This window comes from Salvia hispanica, chromosome 5 (assembly GCF_023119035.1).
Source record: "Salvia hispanica cultivar TCC Black 2014 chromosome 5, UniMelb_Shisp_WGS_1.0, whole genome shotgun sequence".
NCBI classification, from domain to species: Eukaryota; Viridiplantae; Streptophyta; class Magnoliopsida; order Lamiales; family Lamiaceae; genus Salvia; species Salvia hispanica.
The window spans coordinates 33,753,357-33,775,951 of NC_062969.1; the positions used below are offsets into that span (position 1 = coordinate 33,753,357).

At 37.5% G+C, this 22,595-nt stretch overlaps 1 protein-coding gene across 1 annotated transcript; it reads right to left on the reverse strand.

Moving 5' to 3' along the window:
* Positions 1-8,535: 8,535 nt before the first annotated feature.
* Positions 8,536-22,365, reverse strand: LOC125186976 (myosin-6-like). Its single transcript, XM_048083469.1, has 39 exons — positions 21,965-22,365; positions 20,881-21,009; positions 20,491-20,634; positions 20,240-20,385; positions 20,009-20,165; positions 19,840-19,898; positions 19,574-19,733; positions 19,209-19,358; positions 18,980-19,116; positions 18,727-18,873; positions 18,520-18,621; positions 17,576-17,633; positions 17,382-17,483; positions 16,756-16,793; positions 16,546-16,672; positions 16,269-16,439; positions 16,024-16,155; positions 15,821-15,930; positions 15,675-15,735; positions 14,008-14,185; positions 13,699-13,904; positions 13,459-13,578; positions 13,130-13,228; positions 12,810-13,022; positions 12,578-12,717; positions 12,316-12,421; positions 12,191-12,235; positions 12,003-12,083; positions 11,741-11,911; positions 11,204-11,347; positions 10,923-11,117; positions 10,702-10,830; positions 10,552-10,622; positions 10,357-10,456; positions 10,202-10,258; positions 10,033-10,089; positions 9,753-9,833; positions 9,568-9,650; positions 8,536-9,041 (listed from the first exon to the last, which is right to left on the reverse strand). Exons 1-39 carry the CDS (start codon positions 21,965-21,967, stop codon positions 8,927-8,929), a joined length of 4,524 nt encoding a protein of 1,507 aa, XP_047939426.1. The 5' UTR covers positions 21,968-22,365; the 3' UTR covers positions 8,536-8,926.
* Between the last annotated feature and the right edge of the window lie 230 nt (positions 22,366-22,595).

Consider the following 22,595-nt stretch of genomic DNA (forward strand, 5'->3'; position numbering starts at 1 on the left):
TGTGCAGGAGAAGGGTCCAAGTCAGTAGGAGAAGGTTCGGACAACTCAGGTGAAAAGAGCGCTGGAAGGGTGCAATACTGACCAGAATGCATGCAAGAAAGAAGGCTCGAGATGGAGAAGAAGGATTGCTGGGATGATCTACCACAAACAGGGGCAAAAGAGTCATTTCGCGAAGGAAGTCTACCCTAAAAGTAAGGGCAAGCCTTCCTATAAAAGGAGGCACTTGGAGAGAGAAAAGGAGTTCGGTCACTACACTTAGTTAGAATTCTCTCTCGGAAAAGATCAGTTCCTCCAGCATTGTCCAAGTCTTCTCATTCCTCGCCACAACCATGGTCACCTGAAGTTCCAAACATCCACCGGAGAGTCTGTTGTGGTTTGTATACTAAAAGATGCTTCGAGCGTACATGCCTTTGTACAGTCAGCTTGTGCATGTATACGAGAAATGCCACATCCACTTGTTTACCTATTTATGAGAATAAATAATATAATATAAATGGTTTATTATTGAAATATGATAAACAAGTCTAAGGCTTTTTACTAAGAAGGTCAAGTAGAGAAATTCGATGAATCTCCTCATGAGTTTTTCAGTAGGGGACTTGGCCAGATCTAGTAAGAAGAAAAACGTATTCACAACCTTACCTAAGATGAGATTAGTAACACCGGTGTGGTAAAGCACTGAAAGGATCTAATCCGAAATGTATTCTTTATTGCTATCTACTGAAAGAATATATTTCAAGAAAGTTTAGTATTTTCTAGTCTATGATATTAATATCAATATTGTTTATTCAATCAAACGCCACTTTGACTTATCAATATGTGAGAGTTTGTACGTAACTCAAGTTCATGATATCTTGGGTGGTAGTAATTGAATAACATGAAGGTATTGGAATATTATTTCATAGAATTCGCGTGCCCAGTGTGGTATGATTAAATCCCTAAGGGGTGATCTCCAAGAGGTGTTTGAAAGATGAATTTATTATTCAGAAAACTGCGCAGTTGGAATTTATTCCACGAATAATAAATAAAGTTTCAAACTAGAAAAACTCTTTGGAGAATTAATTTAATTCTAGTCACATAGCAGACAAAAGAATTAAATTGACGGATCAAGATAATCTTAAACGCGGGAAATATTATAAAATAAAATGGACCCAAGTTATTTGTAATTTGGTGATTTAAGTGGGAGTGCAATATTATTCTTTAGTGGAATAAAATAATATTCCATTGATAATATATTAAATCATGGGTCATTTGATTTAATTAGTAATTTATCTAATGGGTGAGCCCAACACTTAAGTCATTCCATGGATCCCCTTACTAGCCCAATAAGGTCCACTATAAATATTGAATTAAAGGGAAACCCTAGCACACAATCCAAGACACCTCAAACCCTAACCCTAGGAGGCAAAGTCGGCGCCTCCCTCTTCTCTCTCACTTGTCTCGATTTTCGTGCCTAGCACGTGGGAGAATTAGGGTTTTGATTATTGTTCTTGATCTATCCTAATTCATAGGATTAGATCTAGACAATTTGGTGTTGGTATTGGGTTTCCCTAGATCCATTTAAAGTTATTTAATTGGTTTTCTAAGATCCGCCCACACGGATGGAGAATCAAGGACGAGGGAATAGTACGGAAGATTCGTGGTCGATAAACCAAGGATCTCCGGGTGGTGCAGCTAGCAACGTCAATCCAATGATGGATTATGAGGTAACAATCGAATCTACATCGAATATGCATGATTATGTGTTTATTTGATGTTATATCTATAGATCTATGTAAATTGCATGAAATTGGAGTCGAATGCATAATCACCTAAATAGATCCGTTCTAGGACCTGTTTGATTTCCGTGTCTTCCGCTGCGGTAGTCCCAACAGAGTCACCGTCCATCGTTCCAGCCAGTTCATCTCGTAGTAGTAGCAGTTTCATCGCCCGGAGTGGCAAAACAATCTTTAATCGCTTTCTTAGTTTAAATCTTTACTTGTTTTCTTTCGTTGGATATGTTGCATAACTTAGCTCTCTTTTACCTTTTGAAGTATATTGTTGAGATCCAAACACTTTTGGTAATGAAGTTTGTTTTATGTATCTCTTTTGGTTCGAATCTATTTCATTCTGCCTAGGTAGCTTAGATCTGGTTATTGCGATAATTTCTGAGTGTCGAAGCATGATTTCATTCTGTTTTGCTTGATCTGAGTCGTAGTTAAGTTTTGTTTGTTCCGATTTGTTTTTTTTTTTCGAAGTGATTAAGTGCAAAATCTGAGTTTACGTAGATTCTGTCACCTTGCATGTAGTCCAGTATGCATAACTTTTAATTTCGTTTGTTGATCTTTGAGTTTTAAGTATTTTAATCGGTAGATTTGGTTTGTAAAGTTGTTAATCTGAATTGTTATCCATGGAATCTGAGTTTATTTGATTTTGGTGTATACTTGTTGGAGAAGACAACATCCACATCCAAGTTTGGGACCACTTTTACTTTTTAGTTACTTTTTGCTTTTGTCCTTTGCTTTTGAGTTGGTACCTTACAAACCTGTCAGAGTAGCCACCCAACCACCACATATTCTCTGTTATTCCATATTGCCTTTTATAGTAACCGTTTTACTTTCCACATGTCTCCAAAACACCTTGTTCCCCATTTTCACGTACACAGCCCCATGTCGATCACTTTCACACCCACCAGTCAGTAGAGTACCACATTTAATTCCCGTCTAGGTAGAACCTCAACCCAAAGCGTGGTAGCTAACCAAAACCGTCCGGATTATCACCACAATTGTCCTAACGTGTCCATCTCTGTGGGATTCGACCCTTACCTCCAATATACTAGTCAGTAGAAGTGGGTTGAGGAATTTTATTGATACCAGGTTTAGGTTGTCGTGCCAACGACTCAGCTAGGTTGGGAATTTCATCCTAATCAGTTGGATACACATCTGCATATAATACAACACCGAAAACCTGCTCTTTCAGACATATTCGATGCAGATTTAATATAACATGCTACATAATCGTGAGAGGAGGTTGGCGAGTTAGATCCACTTAATAGACACTACAATTAGCTTCCTTTAAAACGACACTGTTAATTGAGAGTGAGGACTTTTCAAGGGTCTTAGGAGCTTTTAGGAGTTACTAATCTAGGATTGACAACCCTAGTGTTAGTAATCTACGCTTGTACCGCATGTGCATAAATTATGTGACTCGTTCTATCGAAGTAGAAACTGTGCTAGGGTATTGTAGTTGAAATTTGTATAACCATCTGTGAACGCACATCCCTAGAATTCTCTTATCTCTCATACTTTATCTTTGTGATTTAATTGCATTTAGTTGTTTACTTGCTTTTAATTGTTTTTAATCCAAAATTCTCTTGTTTCTCTAGATAGTATTTGACGCTTAGTACATAATAGCCAGTTGCAATTATATTTCCCGTGTTCGACAACCCGGTACTGACCTTTAGCTATACTAGATCTACCTTGTATACTTGCAGGTATTTTTAGTGCTAATAAAAAGTGAATAACTCACCCAGTTAGCTCTTCTAATTAAATTGAACCCACAATTTAATACAAGCCTATATTGAAATATTATTATCAGCCACTACAGTAATAATATTGAATTACCCATCCAAATCCGAAATTACAAATAATTCGTGTTTTCACTTTAAAAGGTTATTTCATGCACTTAAGATATAGATGTCCATTAATTAATTAATGTCTGCAATAGACTTAATTAATTAATATCTTTTTTAATTTCAAGAGTGGACTTAGCAAAAAACACTTATTTATTATTCATAGAATAATTAAATTTCAACAAGTTAGGTTCTGAATAATAAAACCTTCTTTCGAATTTCTCTTGAGGACATTATCAAACCACTAGTCGCATGTTTCAATATAATAGCAATCCTAGCATCGCTAGATATTAACCAACACTACCCAAGATATATCAGAATTATTGGGTGAAAAACTCCCACCATTTGATAAATCAAAGTAATGCAAAATCAATAACGTATGCTCAATGCTAAATATATTGATTAAGAAATGATTATTTATCAAGACCTTGTCTTTCAGTAGTTAGCATAAAGATATGTCTTCCTGTTAGATCCGTTCAGTGCTATATCACACCAATGTCATCTTATTTCAGTAAGGCTCATAAATATGCGAACTGACATTATTGCAGCCTTTCATGATAGGTAGTCTAAGCCTATCTAGGTTGTGAAATTATGTTTTTTTCTTTGTTCAGAATTGACCGTGTTACCTTAAAGTAAACGACACCTACAACCAGTCAACTAAAATAAAGACTTAGACCTGTTAAGTTTCTTTATACATTTAAATATGTGAAAACAATCATTAAATGTAAAACATAACAATCATTATGACAAAAATAATATGTTTATTCCTTGGGAAATAAAATAAGAGTTTTTACAGCATGCAATCAGTCGAAAGATGATTTCTAATACACAAAACTCTAGCAATCTCTCACTTATACTCAAACGCCTTTCGAGATCTTGAATGAGTCGAACTCTTATTCCTTCAACATGTGTTATGTTTTGTCACAAAGGTGTTAGGTTTTTACATTAAATGGTTGTTTTGCATATTTAAATGTATAAGACAAAAGCAAGTCGAAATCTTTGTTTTAGTACACCGATTGTGGGTGACGTTCACTTTAAGGTAATATGGTCAGCTCTAAACATAGGTAACACAGTTCTGCATATTTCAAAATCTAGATAAGCTTTGACTACTTATCATGAAAGGTTGCAATGACAGTCTGTATATTTCCAAGCCTTAACGAAATTAGATGACACTGGTGTGATGTAGCACTGAACAGATCTAACAGCGAGACAAGTCTTTTTACTATTTACTCAAAGATGAGGTCTTGATAAACTAATACTCCCTCCATACCACTTTAGGAGTCCTATTTGAGTTCGGCACGAGTTTTAAGAAATGTAAAGAAAAGTTGGTGTAAAGAGATAGTGGAATGTGGTTCTACTTTTATATATTAATTTTATAATAAAATATTAGTAGAATGTGGGGCCTATTACCATTTATGGAATATTCCAACTAGGACTCCTAAAGAGGGATGCCCAAAAATGGTCAACCGGGACTACTAAAGTGGGACGGAGGGAGTATTTCTTAATCAATATATTTAGCTTTGATCTACATTATTGACTATACATTGTTTTGATTTATCAAATGCTACTGGTTTTATTTAATTCTGCAGTTAGTTGGAAATATGGTCTTCAATCAGTAGTGGCTCTATCTACTACTGAAGCAGAGTATATAGCCTTGACTGAGGCAGTCAAGGAAAGTTCTTGGCTTAGAGGGATCATCGGAGACTTCAGTGTAAAGCAGGAAAGTTCTATGTGCCTATCTAAGCACCAACTTTTCCACGAGCAAAGTTAGCATATTGATGTGAGACTCCATTTCATCCTAGATGATGTTGAAAAGGCAATGGTGAAGATATAAAAGGTGAGCACCAATCACAATGCTGCTAATGCTGCTGACATGCTAACAAAAGCTCTACCAAAACCCAAGTTTGAATATTTTTTAGATTCGGCTGGGTTGGTTCAGAATCAAGGAAGTAAAAGATGGTGAAGGTCTGATCTTGTGCTGTAATACATTGAACAGACAATGTGGAGGATTTGTTAGGATTTTGGCTATCCAAAGAGCTAAGACAAAGAAGCGGAAAGAGCCGTTGGGAAGGGAGTCATCAGCTAAGTCTTGTGGAGATTAGTTGTGCACTAGTCGTTAGTGGTTATAGCCAACTGAGTGACGAAGAGTGAGTTTGTTAAAGTAACTGTTGTTCATCCACATAAAAAAGAAGCAGCGGCTGAAACACAAACAAGCAAGCAGAGAGGGAAAAAGAGAGTTTCAGCCGAAAGAGTTAGCTTAAAGCATCTACAATAGGGGCGGACATCCCGACGGACAAGCCCAAGGACATCCCAGAAACACCTCCTGCCACGTACGTCACTAGGATATCCCACTGTACAATAGCGGACAAGCACTAGGACATCCCAGCACAAGCACAATAACAAAAATCCAAAAATTCACGAATACGCAATTACAGAATTAAAATTTTGACACGAATACTGAGAAAATGCAACCATTTTATTTCAAAAAAAAAAAAGATATATATTTAAATTTTTAAAAAGTTACATAGTTCGCCAACAAAAAAAAAACATCCCAAAGCTTCGATACACGCGGCCCCGTCTCACTCCTCGTCGTCCCTTTGGCCAGTCCCGGCGGTACTCCCTCTAAGGGGTGGAAGCCCCGAATCGCGCCTCATACTGTCGATGACCCCTTCAGCATCTCCTTGTGTAGGGGTCAACCGTTGTTCTCCAATCCCGGATGACCTCTATCATGCTCTGCTACTGTTGGATGCGCGCAAGGTGGGTGAGAGCGGGACTGGGCTCGGCCCTAGAAGCTGTTGATTGGACCTCGTGGGACCCGCTGGCGCTTCCCCTAGACATCCGCATTGCGATCTTTTTCCCAACCAGGCGACGGCGACGGGAAATCGGTGGAGGGGTCTTTTCGGCATCGTCGGGAAGGTCGTGGGAACCGGCCCTGCTGCTGTACTTGCCGGAGGCGTTGAGCCTCGTCCGCTTTGGCCAGCCAGCGACAACACCCGCACGAAACTTGAAGGAATTCTGTAGCACAACATAGGCATCCTAGTATTTGAACACGCCGAACTTCCCCTGCAACGACGAAGTCTTCACATCCTACATGGACATGCCGTTGGTTATCGTACGACTGTTGTTTACGTAGATGCCGACAAATCGGGTGATGGCCCTCCTCACCCGCTCTCACTGTTTCTGGCACGGCTCAGCCCCGTGATACTTCCCACCAGCCGGGCAAAATTTGACATAAGCCTCGCTAGTGCGCGCCCACATCCTGTCGATAGTCTAATTAGCCTTGACAATGGAATCTTCAACTATACTGACCCAGGCCTTTGCCAGAGCAACGCACTCCTCCTCACTCCAGACGGTCCTCTTTTCCTCGTCGGCCTCCTCCCCCTCATCCGTCGCACGCGAGGACTCACCAGTGCCCCTGCCCTTGCCCTTCTTCTTCGACTTCCCTGCCGAAGCAACCCGTTCCCCTATCGCCGATTGACTCTGAGTGGGAGGCTTCCTAATCGGAGATAGACCTAACTCATCCAGTGAGAAAGTCTCAATGCCGGTGAACTGAGTCTCTAGTGGAGTACTCTGGGAACCAACAGACAATAAATCCATGTAGGGCCGATAAACATTGTCCTTAGGAGATTGGGGGACCCCCACTCTGCTACCCCCCGCAGCGGCAGACATGCCCTGCATTATACCGAGAATCATCATCCCGCTCATCCCGAGCATCATTCCCCCCATCCCGGCCGCCATCCCGAGCATCGTATTCCCCATCATCCCGGCCTCCATCCCCGTCATCCCCCCACTCACCCAGGGCATTTGGGACACCATCCTACCCATCCCTGCCATCCAAGGGTACATATTATAGTACCCGCCCATCATCCCCGACATTTGGAGCATCATCCCGGGCATCCCTGCAGTTCTGCCGGCGTTTCCCCAACCTCCAACGAGGAACATCGGCATTTGTGACTCGCTCGTACCGGGAGAATCACTATCGTGCTCCATTTTGTCTTCAATAGAAATGATAGTAGAGAGGGAAAGAAACTCGTTAATACAAGTGGTGCAAATGAAATGAAGTGCAACATAGAGTTTTGAAAAAAAAAATAAAAAATTGGGATGTCCGCCGGGACGTCCGTTGAGTCAGCACAATAGCAGACGAGACGACGGACGTCCGCGCATGACCGCGGACGACCTTTCATCCGTCGCGCTCATCCGTCGAGCGCTCGTCCGTCGCAATAGTGGACGTCCCGGACGGACGAACCGCTCACTGGTCGGATGTCCGCTATTATGGATGCTCTTAGAAGTAACTGAGAGTTGAATATTTTCATCTTAGATCTTGTTGAGAGTTTTTCATTTTAGTTCATCATCCTCACATTACTTTCAAGAATACTCGAGAGATCATACTTTCACCCGTGGATGTAGGTTTATTCAAACAACGTAAAAATCTATGTTCTCTTTGTATAATTATTTGTCTAGTTTTAGTCCTTACAGTAATAATCAGAATGCTTAATGAATAAGCAATTCAATAAGAGAGCTCAGATCGAATTGGTATTGATATACCGACATGCACCCACCACAAAGTATATGCTTCAATAGGAATCACACAAGGGTAAATTAGAAACCTTCGGTAAAACACTCGCTCGTCACTCAGTAGATAAAGTACATTACATAGTCCAAAGATTGGCGACTGACCCAATCACTTACTTTGGCACTGGACGTTCCCAAAACGGGTACTATCGGGTCGGGTCAATTCAATAATAGACACATGTTACACCCTTCCTTCTCCTTCAAGGCATAATTATGTTACTTAAAGCATTTCTTTAGAGAGCATGAAATTTAAGAAAGTTGTATTTAGTAAGTTAAATAAAGATAAAATAAATAATGCAAGTGAATCCAAGAAAATAACTCAAGTAACTCAAAATAATAAGCAAATGGAATGTAACTTGAATAGAGGGAGTATAAGTATTTTCCACTCAAGTGTATAAAGTCGAATACAATCAAACTGCGTACAACCACCTATCAACATTCTTTTTCACTATATATTTGTAAAACATGAACGACTTACAATTACACTAGGGTGGTAATCCCAACCACCTCTGGAGAAGGTATATATTACTAATCTAAAGAAAAAGAATTTGGCCCGACAAAAACCATACAAAAGCACCAAAGCATTTTGCAGATTGAATGAATTTCCTGCCCCTAATGCGGAGAAACTTTGAACAAACCAAAAAACAACAAATAAAGAATAACTTTTTGTAATTTATAGAAACAAAATTTGAAAACGAATTTACAGTATGTGATATCCAAACCCACCGTTATCTTGGTCCCACTGCCTCAGTTGTGTAAAAATTGAAAGGCGGGATGCTCAAGAAGTTCCGGTGCTGGGTTCACATCTATGAAATCCTTCACTTCAATTGAGTTGGAAAGATCATCAACCGAGAATGGGATGCTGCATTAACATACATAGCCAGTTGGTTTGATTAGCATACAAGGAAAACAACAGTTAACCAGATGCAGCATAACAACCTTATCTGAAAGAACCTCATTCAAAACCGCAGTATATATATTATAAGATGTCAGTGATTAATTTCATCATCATTGTTTTGTCAATTAGCAGCATTGACAAATTTTTTGTTACCTTTATTTTTAACAGTTCATAGATTTCAGAACAAGGCTCATCATATTTTCTTTAATCCTTTGGACTTAAATGAATAATGGATTATATTGAAAGTTTATCTGGTAACCATCACCAGATTCTGTTTAAAGTTTATGTACAGAACCAGAATCAGTTACAAAAAATAATGGATTATATTGAAAACGTCAAGGAGAATAGAAGCACATAGTTAAAGAAGAATCAAGTAATGAATAACCAACCACTAATTGTTCATAAAAACAAACTGAGAGATATATGTACATTTTAACTTTTAGAAACACATGGTCCTTGATTATCAAGCGAATAAAATAATCGGAAATACCTGGAACTATCATCCAACAGAAATGAGCTGCTACTTGCAGAGCTTGACTCCTCTGTCATTAGCACCCTCATACTGGATATAACCTGTAGTTGGAGTCAGGAAACAGATTTAGTCAATAATTTTATTTTAAATCAGAATGACAGCAACATAATAGAGCACATAGTAGAGATTAAAAATTTACTTACTTCAGGGGACACACTACGAGTGTTATAGTTGTCGTCCCAGTATAATGTACATATTCTGTGGAGCTGCTGAACACTCAAAATCTGAGATACCAATGACATTCAATGTGAGATAATATTAATGATATTTCCTATATCATTTAGTATTAACTCATTGTAAAATTATCAGAAGGAATTTTCGTGTTAAGAACCATTGGCATTTGGCAGTCCAATTTAGTTATGGTTCATTTTGTTCGTTTCATTTTATTGTATGCTTAGCCAGATGCAAATGCTGATGACTTACAGGACATAAATCATTAGTGATTTCATCATAAGATATTCTGTACTTCTGATGTATAACCTGCAGGTAGGATCGAACAGAATGGTTGAATAAGCAAATTTCAAAAGCGATACACATTAAAAGATTAATAGACCTAACAGAAAACATATTCCTTCCGCACAAATAAACTTACCAGGAACCCAACAGCTTGTCTTATGTGTTTTAGTTCATCCCAAGCTGAACCTGCATACTGAGAACCAGGAACAATTTAACAAGGTAATAGGATAGCATATAATTAGTTTTAGCCCAAAACCTAGACGTTATTAATTTCACATCCATGTGGAGTACCTCTTCTTTGGCTTGGCAGCACCATAGCTCTAGCTCAGCCAGTCCAGCTTTGACATATTCCCCATTGCTGAATGTACAACACTCACGGCGTAGTAGAAGGCTACAGGTAATATATATTCGGACGAAATTAGTGATTCATAGTAACAAAAGAAGTATACAAGGGGTTTATAAAGTAATAAAGGACACCATAATCACCTGTTAAACAATTGAACATTTATAGATGAAAACGTTTGAGCATATATCTTCTGGGTGAGAACAGGAGGAACCTGTAATGGTAAATAATTGTTAGCATGATAAATTTTGCACAAAAATAAGTGTTCAAATTCAACAAAACTGAAGACATACAAAATTTTCTTTCAGGATTATCAAAAGGGAGTTTAGGCAATCAATAATCCCCTGCCAGTGATTTGTTTGGGAATCTTTGCCAAAGGATCGCCCAGATCTTAGTGCATTTCCCTTAGAGGTTCTTGGAGCCTGAGTAAGAAGAGAGAACAACGAAAGACATTAAATATTGCATTATCAACTTTCAAGTAAACCTCAGACATTATCCAATGCTCTAAATATACCTGAATGCATAAAGCAAGCAGTGAACTTAACTCCTTCTTCAAGTTGTCTCGAATAATTCCATATATCTTCTCAACATATGCAGTGAGCTGCTGCTTGAAAAGGAGAGCAGGATACTTGGCTTCAACTTGGCGCACTGTTTCCAGTGCTGCTGCAGCACCAGCAAGGCTGACAGTTGAAGGTGAAGAACGGAAACCCTGTAAACAAACTCATTTATATTATTCATGTCATCCCACAGAAGAATCACTTATTATAAGGCAAACTAAAAAAAGAATATGAATACCATGGCCATCCTCCCAAACAGAGAGGTCGGCTTGACAGGAGTTGCAGCAGCTGCACCAGCAGGTTTTAGACTTTTTTGGAGTAAGAACAGCAAGGTGGAGGTGTTTGACAACCAGTAAGCCATATGGTCATTGCTGTCTTGATCCTGCAGTCAGTTCTTGCTGAATTATTTCATAACTTTATAAAGAAGCTAATGATACTAGAAGAAACTATTTTCAGAAAAATTTCTAATAATTTTCACGAAGCTAGTCAAATTTGCTCTTAATAAATCCAGGCAGTTAAATAGCCAGGTCACCCACACCCCTCTTGAGGACAAGAGAATGCCATTAATATTTTCAATATACAAAGCTAGAAGTTAAGCCATTTCTCTAATTGATACAGGTAACAGAACAACAGAACGAACATAAAACTTTAATCCAAATAACACCCCACTGCAATGGGGCATTGGAGCCTATCTTGAATACATATTTATGCCAAATTCAAGCAAAATGATCACCCCCATTCAAATGAATATATCATGGAAAACAAGCTCAATTACCTCAATAGCTGAACCAATCATCTGAATAAGACGATCAAACACACTAGTCCGGTCTGCTTCAAATGATCTCCAGTGCAAAAGAGATTTGTATATAGTGAAAGCAGCAACAGGTTTTCCTTGACTGAACCCCACATCTTTTGTTACACATTCCATGAGAGTATCAACATCCTCCTGCATCAAATTTTGCAATTATTCAAACCCATAAACAAGATTTTAAAATGGATGAAATTAAGAAGAACATCTCAATTCTAGTAGCACACACATGCTGCTGACGATCAGTTGGCGGTCTCCTTGGTTTGCTGTCAGGGGTTTCATATGCTTTTACAGGGGTATGTGGTATATCCTGCAACAAATTATGTTACATCAAGATAAAGTACACATAATGACATAGCCAAAGGGTGAGCTCATGCCCTATTAAATTCCATATTTTTTCCAGAAAAGAAACTGTACATTGGTTCTAATTGTTTCACTAGCATGGTGCCCATTTTCCAATACCTGCACATAAGTTTAATGAAACAGTCTGAGATTAAGCATGCAGACCAGAGAAATCCAACCAGCCCAAAAAATCAACTAACCTTGTTACCAAATTCTGATTGAAGTCCTGGCTTGGAAGTGGTCAACAAGGTCTGATGCCGAAGAATTTTGGTCTCAGTTTCCATGTCAGAGATCTTCTCTTGAAGACTGCACAGGTAAGTAAAAAACATAATTTTGCAACTAATTTATGTGTGCAAATATGAGTACAGGGACATTTGCAGCAAAAGAATACAAAAATGGCCCAAATAATATCTAATTTTGACACAAACATAACCTTCAAATGATATTTAAAAAAATACTAACATGTGCATATTAGTCTTCAATTTCACTATCACTGATTCTGCATCCATGGCTTGCTTCAACCTCTCCTCACTAAGTTTGTTTGTCTCTTCATATTTCTTCTCTGTTTCAACTATTTTGGTTTCCAGAGAGCTAACCAGGGCCTACATGAGATACAACCAAAAAACAGTACATCACCTCAACATTCATCACTTATGACTGAACAGCACAAGCCCAAAGAGTTAATCCAGCTTACCTTGAGCTTTTCATTTTCAGCACTGAGTTTATCCATCATTTCATGGTCAATGATCGGAATCTCCTGAATTACAGGGATTTGCTCAGCAGCCCTTTTTGAAACTTCTTTTTCCTTCAACAACATGTCTTTAGTTTCTTTGAACTGTAGCTGAAGATCTTTCAGAGCTGTTTGCAATTTTGTATTTTCTTGTGTTTTTGCCTCTTCTAGGTCAGCCTACAGACATAGAATGCATATGAAAAAAAAATCATAAAATGGGTTGACCCTCAAATTTTCAAGAGAAAAAAAGAAAACATGTCTTTAAATATACAAGTATAACATACTCTCATTCGTTTCTCTAGCTGCAGTCTCCAAGTCAATTCTTCAACTTGCTTCTCTAATTTGTTCTTGGCAGCTTGCAGAGCACCAGTTTCTCTTGCAGCCTGAGTATAAGATTGAAGAAATAAAAATACAGCACATCCATGGAGATTACGATTAACACATTTATGGTTACTGTGATTTTTTTGTTAACATTATCACAGTTCTGGGAAAACAAAACCACAAGTAGCAATTTTTCAATGTAAAAGGGAGAAGCAAGTTCCTCAACATTAGTTTCATTTTCTTTTTCAGTTTTATCATATGTTTGCTTATTTTTTGGTAAATTACTGATTACCATCTTCAGTTTACGCAGTTCACCACGAGCAACCTTTGACCTCCATGCACATTGCGTGGTGATTGCAGCTTTTTTCAGCTTCGTATATTCTAAACGAGCTAAGAGCTTGCGACAATGACTCTGCAGTCATTCATGTAATCCATCATTACCAAATTTGGAATGAACAAATTGCTTTACTCAAACAAACTGAAAATAACAAGAACAAAGTCATTGCAGGTGATTTATCATTAATTAAGATACCTGGATCACAATTGCAGCTCTCGTCTTCCATCTAAAGCGGAGCTCATTACGAGCAGCCATTCCACGCATCCCAGTTTGAATGCAAATAGCAGACGAGCATAGCTCTAGGTATGTTTTCCTGGCAAGATGCATACGCAAATCTCTCTGAATCCTAAGACAAGCAACTTCTCGACGCATGTTTTCATATGTTTTCCGTGTAAGTTCTCCTGGGGTAATAAATATAGAATTTCACAATTAAGAATTTAAGATATCAGATATCATGATTTTCTATACTTGTGTCAACTTAGAAAGCAAAAAATAAAATGTTACCTCGGCATACAGATTGAATAAGTATTGCAGATCGACAAATTAATGTGAAACTTTTTCGAGCCATATAAGAACGAACTTTCCTCTGTATTATGCTTGCTGATCTTCCCAACACCTCAGTCCTTCGAGCGTCCAGCTCGGCCATCTGCCCAGCTCTCAGAAACACTTTTGTTTTACCAATCTGCAAAAGAAAGTTGAATTAGATATGCTTGCATTCCAAATTGAAAATTACATTTAACAATAATAAAAGCAATTGTAGATGCCAGACATATTTATCATGCATCCTAAAAACGGGAAATGAGCATGCAAGAATGAGATATGTTGAAGTCCATATGGCACATTTTTATAGAAGCTCCACTTAAAAACATAAAAATAAGAGCTAGATATACACATTTGTTAGAAATTGGGTGCATAATAAAAAATAGAGGTGTGCATGATAAGTCAGATATATCCATATGACAAAATTTTATGGTCAATTAACTTAAAAGAGACAAGTTTTCATGGATAGTGCATACTCCAATGTGACATTATGGTACATGTTTTATGCTCAAGGCGATGCTGACACAAGAGGCTTAATTACAGGTGCAGAAGCAGGCATCAAAAATAAGAAGGGCACTTGAGTGCAGCACCGACAATAATATTTTTGGTTGGAGATTATTTACATTTACATCCGTTTTAATATTGCTCTACTTATCAAGATGGCTTTTATATGATAGGTAGAACTTTATCATTAGAATTGTATTGAACCTAGTATCAACTCCCTTTCTATGTAGTGGAGTCTTTGTACTGGTGCTGTACTGATAGGGGTCTCATGCCTTGTCCAACATGATTCGTTATGCCTTGTCCCCAAGTTTCTCCACATCTTTTAATATTATTTGATTTAGCATATCTTTTATTTTAGTTAGTTATATTTATGCAATCCTTATCTTTATTGAGTCTAGTTAGTATTCTATAAATTGGAGGTCTATGTAATCTTTTATTCATTGAGAAATAAAGTATTAAACTTATTCTCATTCCTGGTTCTGGCGGAAATCACCCCCTAGAACTCCAACTAGGGTTTATCTTCTTCTTCTCACTACAAATAGTTGGTGCTCTAATCCGATAGATCAAGGGTCTATCATGTACACACAGTGATATTATTCAATACATTCTATTTTACGGTTTTCTTCTCTGATGTGAGAAAAGCATATTGATCCTAAAATCTCCTATACAGTGAGTCAGGAACAACCCAAGCTGCACCCAGAAGAAACGTCTAAAATTTTCATATACTTCATTGAAATTGAGAAAGCACACCGAACCTAAAACCTCTCTTATATTGAGTTATGAGTTACACAAGCTGAAGCCAAAAGGAACTACGAAAAATAAAATTTGTTCTAAAGCATACGTAATGGACAATAAAGGATCCACAAAAATCTTCTTAGTCATCTTCTTGCTAAAATAACCAATTATACAGCATAACTGTTATCAAACAAAAACTGATCAATCAAAAATGCTGCTTACTGCCTTGCAAGTTTTCATCAGGTGAATGGGATATTAATGAGTATAAGTACCCAAGATCTAGAGCAAACTAAAACATGATAAGAAACTAGCAGAAAAGTGAAGAACTTCTTCAACCCAAAATGTTTATAATTAAGGAACTGAAACTCTATATTGGAGAAATGGTTCATCACCTGATATCCTTCAAGTCCTACTTTCCCAAGAAGCTTCTTGCAAACAGCAACCTCATCAGTACTATCATAAATCCAATGTAAGTGAAAAGACCAACATCCCAGGCTATGATGGGGTAAAGGAAAAATAAAGGAAACACCTATAATACCTTCCATTTAGAACTTCAGGCGCAAGGATGCCAAATCGGTCTATAAATTCGTAGAATGGTCGTTTAGTAGGATATCCAGCACAACTGATCCTAATTGCTTCCATAACACCCTGGAGAAAGAGCAAGTATATTACTATATACATATATTAAACCAAGTTTGCACAAGCCAAGAAACCAACAAATAGAACGAAAATAAGTATTACCCCACAGCGCAGTTGTTGCAGGACATTATGATTCTCAAATATTGCAGGCTTAAGAAGATTGTTTGGCTTCACACAGCGAATATAATGAGGTTCAGTTGAACTCAGAGTTTCTAGAAGAGATTGCAGTTGTTGCTGCAAGAAGAAGCAACAAAAGAAAACTTAGCACCTTTGTGTAACAACTAACAAACAGAAAGGATGAGACAAAAATTTGAAAAAGTACAATAAAAATTAAAGCAATTCTATACCTTAAATCTTGAGCCAATGGAAGAGAATTTGGACTGTTTGGAGGACTCCTCATCTGATACTGGGAACAGACCAGAAACAAAGGAGCATTCAGAAGCATTCAGGAGTGCCTGATGCTCCCCAATTACATAATCCTTGTTTTTGTCCAGAAACAACTCAGTTTGATAAGTTACCTGATAAAAGAAACTTTTTTGTAAACCAAAAGTGCAGCAGTCTCACTTAGTAAATCCACACATATTTTCATGCAAAATGCATAGGAACAATATAATTGAAACTCACGTCACCAGCGTAATGGCAAATGGTAAAATCAGAACGAGCCAGCTTGGGCTTGCTGAAGCGTTTATGGTTCTTAAACTCCCGGTACAGACTTTCGGCAAATGTTTCATGGGTTGAACGAGGAAGCATGCTGCAGGACGAAGAAGGAATTATTAGTACCTGTAGTAGCAAGCCAATGGATTTAATAGAGTCCCTACAAGATGAGAAGCATACCAGGCTTGATCAAGAAGAGCGATAATGCCACCTCGCTTCTGCAAAATTCAAAGAATATTTATGCATATTAGAGAGAGCGAATTTAGGTAAATAGGGTAGGGGAAAGTGTATAGAGCAGAGTTGGCATCAGTAATATCAGAATTGCTATTTTCAATGGAAGAGATTTCCAAAAAATAGAAACTATTGTAGACATTCTCTTTCAAGCGCCTTGTGAAATACTTTTAGTTTCTTTTTATATACCCCCTCCATCCGCCATTAGGAGTCTCATTTCTTGGCGGTACGGGTTTTAAGAAATGTTAAGAAAAGTGGGTGGAAAAAAGTTAGTGGAATATGGGTCCCACTTGTATATATTAGTTCTAAATGAAATGTGAGTGGAGTGAGTTAGTGGAATGTGGGACGCTATTAGCATTTATGGTAAAAGTGAACCGGGAGTCCTATCTGCGGACAGATTAAAATAGAAAAACGAGACTCCTATTCACGGACGGAGGGAGTATAAAACATCTTTCTAATTTGCTGCAATAGTCCAGCATCAATAACAACATATTAACAACTGCCTGGAGAAAACCGCAAGGAAAAACAGTTTAAAACTAGAGCTGCAAGTTTAGTTGTAGCAAAATCAACTCAACCTTCTCAATCATATCTAAAATATCTTGATTGTCAATGAACTCAATGTAGCTCCAATCAATTTCTTCTCTTGTATACTCTTCTTGCTCCATTTTGAAAACATGCTGAAAAGTAAGATGGTTAACACTTGCACAAAAAATAGGCACAAAAATAAATGAAATAGTGAAAAACAAGCAAGATTAAAAGGATTAACTACCTGATTAAAGTGCTGCTGAAGCTTCTCATTAGTCAAGTTTATGCAAAATTGTTCGAAGCTGAGGAGGTACAAAAGTTTATATTTAGAATTCAATACAGAGAAAATAGTTGTAGTTAATCATATTATTGGTCAGAGAAACACTACATTTAAGCAATTATTTAAAGGTTCGAAAGTCTAGACTAGGCATCATCTAATGAACATATTGTGGTCATCACCACTACCTGGTAAAGCCTGCAGGAAAACACAAGTAAATTCTCACCAAACAACTTACTGACCAATACATACTTAAATGAGATAAAATGAGCAGAACATCTATTCTAGAACACACTTTCTGCAGACACTCATGAGAAGTATATTCAGTTTGGCTTAAAGATTAAGGTAGGAGTTGAAAAATAGCAGCCCAGCTACAAGTGATACAAGGAAACAGTTCATACTGCTGGATTATGGGTTCCATATTTTCAGGAGAAACTGGGAGTTCAAATAAATAAGTAAGAAACAAAGGCGTTGTTTGATTTCGATTGGAAATACTCACTCTAACTGAAAATACTCCCAAATGTCTCAACCTACTCTTACTCAAAAGTCAAAACAAATACTACTTCAATATCGGACCCCCACTAAAATCCTATATATCAAATTATCAGTCATGTTTCATCATAGCACAAACATATCGCATCATCTATTGAATCCACCACTAACACCTTTAATCTTTATTTCTTACCACAAAGTTAAAATGAGGCCCACATAGTCAGAAAAGGATAGGTATAACAAAGTCTCATTTTCAAAAGCTGAAAATGAAACCAGCAAGGCCACAAATTACAAAGGCACTTCAGTCGGTACTCAACTTTAAAACTATGGTACTTTCGGCTAGTGAGTAAACCTTAATGCAGCTGAACAAATGGAACCGACCAGATCAATAATGAATACACAGCGTACCGGTTAAGCACCTGTTAGTCTTGAAACTCTCAAATCCATAGATATCCAGAACCCCTATTAAATACTTCGAATTTGGATCTTGACCAATTGAATTATTAATGTTGTCCACAAGCCTGCAAATAATCATGGTCAACAAAATCTGAGTAAGAAGGGCAACCCCATTCATGTAAGGATTCTTATTGATGCTTGTCTCGTTTAACAACAGAGGTGGCACTTACCAGTCAAATAGCCTTGAGTATACAACTTTGGCTAGAGCATCCCTCCTAGAAGCAGCAGTCTTTGGATCCACATCCGTGATTATGGACTCATCACGAGTCGTAATAACCTTTTTGCAGAGCGAGTCCTCCAAGGATTTTGCATCACACCTACAAAATGCCAATGCTTAAAAGAAGAAAATTTCTAATGGACAATAAAGATCAAAGTGACAACTCATCCTGTCAGTTAAAGCAGCTGTTGGCTAAAGGAAATTACATGAAAAGCTCAGCAGCTGTTCTTAAATGAAACCAAGATTTTTCATCTTTAGGCATGGATGAGTCAATTTCTTTCCCTTTTGCAAATTCAATGTTTCCAAGGTGGAGAATTGCAGCAATGACTCGAAATATGGCATCCTGTAACATTAATTTATGAGAATAAGGAAATAACAGAGTTAAAAATAGAAGACCTTAAATGGTATGTCATCTTAAAACACTCAAGTTAGTACCTGTTCCTGAACACTGATCCCCACAGTATCCATTGCTTTCCTTGTTGCTATATATTCTTTGGCATCATCAACTCCATCAAGCTCATAGCAATTCGTCTGGTTCAAATAATGAAATGTTCTTGGGTTTCCCAACTTGTACTTTTGAACTTCCTACAATGATTGGAAGCAAATGGGATCCAAACATTAAAAATTTTGAACTCCAATTGATTGCCAATAACATATACGTACAACTTATTGAGAAATACAAGCTTTTCAAGCTTTACATTTAAGTACAAAATCATGAAACATGACAGCAAGGGGAACTAACAGCAATCATAATGCAGAATTGCAGATTTCCACTATCTGAAATAAAATGGGCCAGTTACCTCTTGGGGTGCAGCACAGAGCATATAGAAACAGTGATAGTTTCTTTCAGGATCTGACAGTTGACAAACGCGAGATCTTTCAAGCAAGTATGTTCTGACGGCAGCCCCAGAGATCCTACCCCTTTGATCAAACTGAAGCTCGACAAACTTACCGAAACGACTACATTTAACATCATGGGTGCATTAGCTGCATTGATGCGTGAAATAGAAGACCAAATAAATCATGCATAATATGCACACAATAGAGGCCAAGAGAATCTTAGTACCTTGAATTATTATTTCTCACTGTCTTTGCATTACCAAATGCCTCAAGAACAGGATTTGACTGCAAGAAAGAGAACAAAATATATAAACAATCATTAGGTAATATGCTCAGACATCAAAACCTGAATCAACACATTATTGGTTCATCGAACATGATGAAGCAGTTATTACCTCAAGAACTTGTTGCTCGACTGACCTTCCTTCTCCTGCAGATCGTCCTCCCATGTAAGCAAGGTATCTCATAAGCAACTTTGTGCTTTCTGTTTTACCTGCCCCACTCTCACCGCTAACCAAAATTGCCTGACTCTTTCCGTCATTCATCATAAGCCTGTTAAAAAAAGGGTCTTTTTAATAACAAGATATATCTATGGAAAAGTTGTCATCAATTGAAGCATTGCACACCTGTAAGCAGCATCTGCAACAGCAAATGGATGTGGACTCAGCTCACCAAAGGCTGCTCCTTTATATTGTTCCATCATATGACTATCATAGAGATGAGGCAATCTTTGAAAAGGATTGACAGCAATCAATATACTGCCAGTGTAAGTCTGAAGAGTGAGAAATATAGTTAGAGTTATACTGGGCAAGGATTGCCAAAGTAACAGTTAAAGTGCAAAAATGTATCATAAGGTGAACAAATAGACTAAACTCACATATATCTCATTAATATCGTATCTAGATTTTAAATTCTGTAGAACTCCAGGTTCGTGCAAATATGCTAACTTGGTCATATCATCCACCCCACAAGATGGAGCATCAGCATCCTTGGGATAGACATTAGAACACCTAGCAACAACCTGCAGAAAAAGTAAACAACGACCTTTTATAAAAAACATTAAATTGGTTGATAGAGAAAAACCCAGTGTTATAATAGAAACAAGACGAGTTTATATGCGTTGCTGCACAAAAAAGCAATATGGACAGAAATAATGTGTCTTCAAACACAAAGAAAAATGGTTGGTAATAGAAACTGAAAATCATGATAATTTTTTTTTTCCAGAAACCGACAATTTTAGATGAAAAAAATTCTAATGATGGCTGACCGTGTTCCCTGATGTACAAAGGACTGTGATGTCTTCACCATTGACTGCAACAACTTCTCCATCTAACCAGGCTTCATCAGGATCCTCCACCCAAACAAGAGAGCCAACTCCTGTAGCAGCTGAAGTAACCTACAGCATTGAACAGCATTCAGCCTTCTCAATGACTCTCACATGACACACCAGCAAACAGGAGTCCTTTGACTTATTTAGAATGTTATTATACAGTTGAAACATCACAGCAAGCTATGAAAGTCCATGTTTTATTTCAATAGGCTGTTACCGGACTCCTTAATTTATAGTTTACAAGTTGCTAGAGCACAAATATAGACCATGAAGTCCATATGTACTTTTATATCACCTGTTCTAGACTCATGAAAAAATTTAGGTTACAAACTGCATGCAGCATAAATATCTTGCTCAAAAATGGATATGTTTCGTTCTAGTCAACTACATGTTGTATAAGTGTTTATTTCCTTCAGGGTATTATGAATGTCAATCTTCGAACAGTTGACAAGTCAATTTACAAAACGCAGCTGTTTCAAGAGTACAAGTGAACAAATACTTTTGATTGCCTAACAAACAAAAACTTCTTTCAGTTGGCTGTAAAATAACTCAGAATTGGAAGGAGAAGCATTCCCACCTTTAGAATTAAGGTGAGCAGCCAAAAGTTCAAGATAAAACTAATTACGAAATTTAAAAAATAAACAAAAATCAGTGGGGATCACACACATTCATTCCATCTTCACTTGGCAATCCGCAAAAGATTCCAGCTTACACTACTAAATCATAAATTATAACCGCAAAAGATTCCAGCTTACACTACTAAATCATAAATTATAATCAAACACAAATGCAACAATAAGATAGCATACACACTGGCATTATGAGCATGAACAACAGATCATCCATCGCATTCAGTTAACTAGCCAAATCCATCAACAGGAAAATCCAACACAAAAGGAAACAAAAAGATCAAATAAACACCAGATCAATTAAAGTTTCTAAGAAACAAGAGGGTTCCACCAAAAAAAACCCCAAAAAATCAGAAAAGAACAATAAAACAAAAAGGAAATTGACTCATTACCATTGTGCTGCAACAACTTCAACCAGATCAGAAACTCCAGTTCCACCTCAATCAGCGCAACCAACCCTCAACCAAAACCTCAATAAAAAAAATAAACAACACCGCACAAAAACAGATCAAACCCACCGCTGCACTTACAACTTGCAAATGAAGAAATGTAACACGAAATCACTTCAATCTACAAACTCTATCCAACAAATTTTCGCTACAATCGTTTGCACAAGCTCTTCAATTCATTCACATATGCCAACAAAAAAATACTAATGTTGAAGAAATCTAGCATATGACAGCAAAATGAGCTCTGTTTAATCGCCGCTCCAATTTTGCAATTGAAATGTAGAAAATCGGAAGAGGCGTTCAGCTTGGAATAGAACGAATAAACGACAAACAGAGAGAAAGAAAAAACCAGTAAAACTTAATTAAATCCATTTTTTTACAGTGCTTAGTAAACGTAAAGTAAATTTTTTTATTTTCCTTTTCTTTTAAACAGGAAACTCTTTCTCAACTAGCGCTCGTTGCGGGATTTGGTCTTTTTCTTTTTATTCTTTTATTTTTTTAATTAATTTAAGGGAGAATTAGTAAATGCCTTTGCTTATATATATTCTTAGATATATTGCTGTGGGGTCAACCC